Source organism: Peromyscus californicus, unplaced genomic scaffold (assembly GCF_007827085.1).
Source record: "Peromyscus californicus insignis strain IS unplaced genomic scaffold, ASM782708v3 Scaffold_3__1_contigs__length_106647218, whole genome shotgun sequence".
NCBI classification, from domain to species: domain Eukaryota; kingdom Metazoa; phylum Chordata; class Mammalia; order Rodentia; family Cricetidae; genus Peromyscus; species Peromyscus californicus.
The window spans coordinates 49011181-49015683 of NW_026294551.1; the positions used below are offsets into that span (position 1 = coordinate 49011181).

The 4503-nt window shown below is 39.7% G+C and overlaps 1 protein-coding gene across 1 annotated transcript; it reads right to left on the bottom strand.

Annotated features, from left to right (window-relative positions):
* LOC128122565 (olfactory receptor-like protein DTMT) lies at positions 1-951 on the bottom strand. Its single transcript, XM_052758211.1, has one exon. The coding sequence runs from the start codon at positions 949-951 to the stop codon at positions 1-3; it is 951 nt and encodes a 316-aa protein (XP_052614171.1).
* Positions 952-4503: the final 3552 nt, after the last annotated feature.

Here is a 4503-nt window from a genome sequence, read left to right on the forward strand (position 1 = left end):
TCATTGTCCCAGAGAAAAGTTAGCCATCTGCTTTGAAAACACCCTTCTTAAAGCTCCCTTTATATCCTGATTTCTGAAGCTGTAGATGAAGGGGTTCAGCATAGGGGTCACCACCGTGTACATCACAGCCATGACAGTCTCCTTAATGGTTGAGTTATTAGCTGATGGACATAAGTAGAGACCAATTATTGTCCCATAGAAGAGAGACACCACTGAGAGATGGGAACCACAGGTGGAGAAGGTCTTTCGTATGCTTCTAGAAGAGGGGACCTTGAGGATAGAGGACACTATTCGTGCATAGGATAAAAATATCAACAGGAATGGGACTATAATGACAAGTCCTCCCAAGATAAATATCATCATTTCATTGATCTGAATGTCAGAGCAGGCTAACTTCAGAAGAGCTGACATGTCACAGAAAAAGTGAGGGATCACATGGTCATCACAGAAAGAAAGTCGCGCCATCAGCAGAGTGTGTGACAAAGAGATGACTGTGGTCAGTAGCCAAGAGACTGCCACCAGGCAGAGACACAGCTTGGTGCTCATGATGTTAGCATAGTGCAGGGGGAAGCAGATGGCCACATAGCGGTCATAGGCCATGGCCACAAGGAGGAAGCTCTCAAGATCTGCAAAAAGTAGGAAAAAGTACATTTGTGCCAGGCAGCCTGCATAAGGGATGGATGGTACTTGGCTCTGCATGTTCTGCAGTAATTTGGGAATGGTGACAGAGGAGAAGCAGAGGTCAGAGAAGGACAAGTTGCTGAGAAACAAGTACATGGGTGTGTGGAGATGGGAGTCCAGTTGAATGAGGACAATGATGAGGAGGTTCCCCAGGATGGTGGTGAGGTACATGGCCAGGAACAAGGCATAGAACAGGTCTTGCTGGAGTGGTTCAATGGGCAAACCCAGGAGGAGGAACTCCAAGACAACAGATTGATTTCCTCTTTCCATGTTGATTTCTTAACCTTTTCAAACTTAAGAATGATTTGTATGAATATACAAACATAGAGACAATCAGAACTTTTAGGAAGACATTTAAAAAACTAAATCTAACACCTGTGAGTCATAAAAGATTATTATATTCTTTGTATTCTTCCAAGTACCTAATAAATTGTAAATTCAACAACACTGATTTCTATAAGAACATTCTCCTGAAGATACACTTGTTATTCCAGCTACTTGGAAAGCTGAAACAGGAGGATCTGGAGGCCTGGAAACTTAATGAGACCCTCCTCAATCTAACATTTAAAAGGATTATGGCTTAATAAGAGTTTCCAGTGCTGTGTAAAATACCATGACCAAAAACAACTTGGGGAGGAAAGGATTTGTTTTGTTTTACACTTACACATCACAGTTCATCAATAGAGGAAGCAGAGCAGGAACTTAAGCAGGGCAGGAACCTGGAGGCAGGAACTGATGCACAAGTCATGGAGGAATGCTGCTTATTGGATTGCTTCATCTGCTTTCTTATAGTAGCTAGGACCACCACCCACAAAGAACTGTGACTTCTACATCAATCATCAATCAAAAGGTGTTCCACAGGCTTGCCTAGAGGCCAGTCTAGGGGAGGCATTTTCTTAATTGAGGTTCTTTCCTCCCAAATGACTCAGCTGGTGTCAGGTTGACATAAAACTAGCCAACACAGGCTGTGAGAATAGTTCATCAGTAGAATACTTGCTTAGCATGTGCAATGTACTGTGTTAAATCTTCAGCACTGGATTAAAAAACAATTTGTAATTGTGCCATGAGCGGAATTGGATGAGCAAATAGGTAAAAATAATATACAAATCAGAAAACTATTCACCGTTCTTATCACTCTGGGGTGATGTCACAGTAATGGTGGTGGTAAAAATGTTGACAGTGGTATTGTTAGTAAGTCTGGAGCAACAATTGTCAAAGCTTACTGTTTCCCAATACCAGGATATGCACATAAAACACATGACCTTCTTTGCTTTTCACAACAATCTTATGAGATACTGTTACTCATATTTTTAAGATAAATAAGCAGACATTTATACTCATTGAATAATTCACCCAAGATCTCATACTTAGTAAGCAACAGTCCTGGGTGTTAAGTTCAGATAGTCCCACCTCAGAGCCTTGTTTTCAGCCAGGAGAATGTCTGAGAATGGTTACACACGGCAGGTTGGTATACGCTGCCTGGGGAAAACCTTACAGATAAAAATAGAGACAAAATGATTTGGGGAAGTATAGGACGTGTTTGCTGTTTTTCATTTACACGTCTCATGGTTAAAGGAAGCTGCATAAGGAATATACAGCAACACAACCAATTCCACTTGTTCAGAGAACACAAGTGCAAACAATGTGCCATTTTGGTAGAAGAGCACAAAAGAACTAGACTCCATGGAGTATACAATATGAATAAACCAACTCAAGGATCAAGGAATTGGACAAATCCCTGAATTGTCTGAATGTGTGAACATGTAGAGAACAACCATGAGACATTAACCCTTGATGATGATTCTTTTCTCTCTCCCTTCACCTCCCCTACTAAGGTAGGTAGTCATCTCTCTATTAATTGCTTCAAAATACAGACAGGGTAGAAAAACAGAGTCCTTAAGTTTTCTTAGTTTTTGTTTCTCAAACCCTGAAAGCCAGAATAAGTAAAAATTTTACTGGTAGGTAAAACGAAACAAAACAACAACAAAAATTTCCTGGCAAAAGTAGAAGGTGAAAAGAAGCATCTTCTTAGGAAGCAAGAAAGAGTCCCTGGCACAAGGGGGCAGAGTGAGGGTGAGTCAATGGTCTGTGTGTGATTTCCCTAGTGGGGGAGCTGGCAATGTCATTAGAAGACATGAAGATAAAACACAAGCTTGATTAACAGGGGGAACAAAGCCTTTCAAAACTACCGCATTTAATAAACCACAAATCTGACAAATTTAATGAATTGACTTTCATAGGGAGAAAAAATGTAAGTAACTAATATGTATCGAAGAAACCAGAAGGCAATCAATGTTTCATGTACATCTCTCATTGTATCATGTCCCAGGTATCCAATGGGTGCCACTCACTTTCTTTTCCAATAAATTAGAGATGGCATGAAATTAGTTGAAGGAAAAAAATTCTCTCTAATAAAAGTTATTAGGTTGCTGGGAGTGGTGGCGCATGCCTTTAATCCCAGCACTTGGAAGGCAGAGGTAAGTGGATCTCTGTGAGTTTGAAGCCAGCCTGATCTACAAAGCAAGTTCCAGGACAGCCAGGGCTACACAGAGAAACCCAACAATTTTGTCTCCAAAAACAACAAACAAACAAACAAACAAACAAACCCAAACAATTCCTAGGTCAACAGTAAGTGTGTGAAAATATGCCCAACATGATTATTCATCAGGGAAATGCAAATTAAAATTACTGGAAGGTACTACATCTCACTGGAAGAGCTGGAAAAAAAATTAAAAATGACAAATGTTAGCAAGGATTTAAAACAACAATTTCATACCAGTAAAATTTTATCTATATAGGGCTGGAGAGATGGCTCAGTGGTTAAGAGCACTGGCTACACTTCTAGAAGTCCTCAATTCAGTTCCCAGCACCGATATGGCATCTTGCAACTATCTGTAACTAGAGTTCCAGGACATCCAACATCCTCTTCTGGCTTCTATGGACACTGTATCCATGTGGTACATAGAATCACATGGAGGCAAAAAATCCATACACATACAAATTAATTAAAAATTTAAATATATTGCATTATAATATATAAATATATATTCTATTTGTTCTTATTTTTAGTGACAATGTGAAATATTAAAGACACTTTGTTAATTGCAGTTCTTAAAATCCAACATCCAGCCGGGCGGTGGTGGCGCACGCCTTTAATCCCAGCACTCGGGAGGCAGAGCCAGGCGGATCTCTGTGAGTTCGAGGCCAGCCTGGGCTACCAAGTGAGTTCCAGGACAGGCGCAAAGCTACACAGAGAAACCCTGTCTCGAAAAACCAAAAAGAAAAAAGAAAAAAAAAATCCAACATCCAGATACCTCTGCTTTTACCTGGTTGAGAACACTAATGAGATAAATTGGCAAGTGAGCATTGTGTGTTAAAACAAAGGGAATTTGAGCAAAGGTTTTATAGTCACAAGGTTTCTACCTCATAAATATAAAAAATTATTTCTTAGGGGAGGCTCAGAGACAGTGGTGCCCTTTGTTAAATCCAATAGCTGGTCAGATCTGGCTAATTTATTAAGAAATAGCATCCTTACATTGGGTATCTCAGACATCATCTATGACATTTTATGAGAATTTTCCAAATACACAATAGAAAAATCTATCCTATCAATAGTCAATATGATATACATTGGTGAATTTTTTAAACTGTCAAAATGGGGCTGGGGTATAGCTTAAGGGTAGAAAACTTGTTTAGGGTTTGTGAGAACTGAATTTTGCTCACCAGCATCACACACAAACCCATTTTTGATGGTGTACATGTGTTGGAGAGATGTTAGAAGATTTCAGTTAGGAGGAATGAGTTGGAAAAATCTACTACAAA

Bases quoted from the DNA above. Each gene is read 5' to 3' on its own strand.
- LOC128122565 (XM_052758211.1), bottom strand. From the start codon at position 951: ATGGAAAGAGGAAATCAATCTGTTGTCTTGGAGTTCCTCCTCCTGGGT.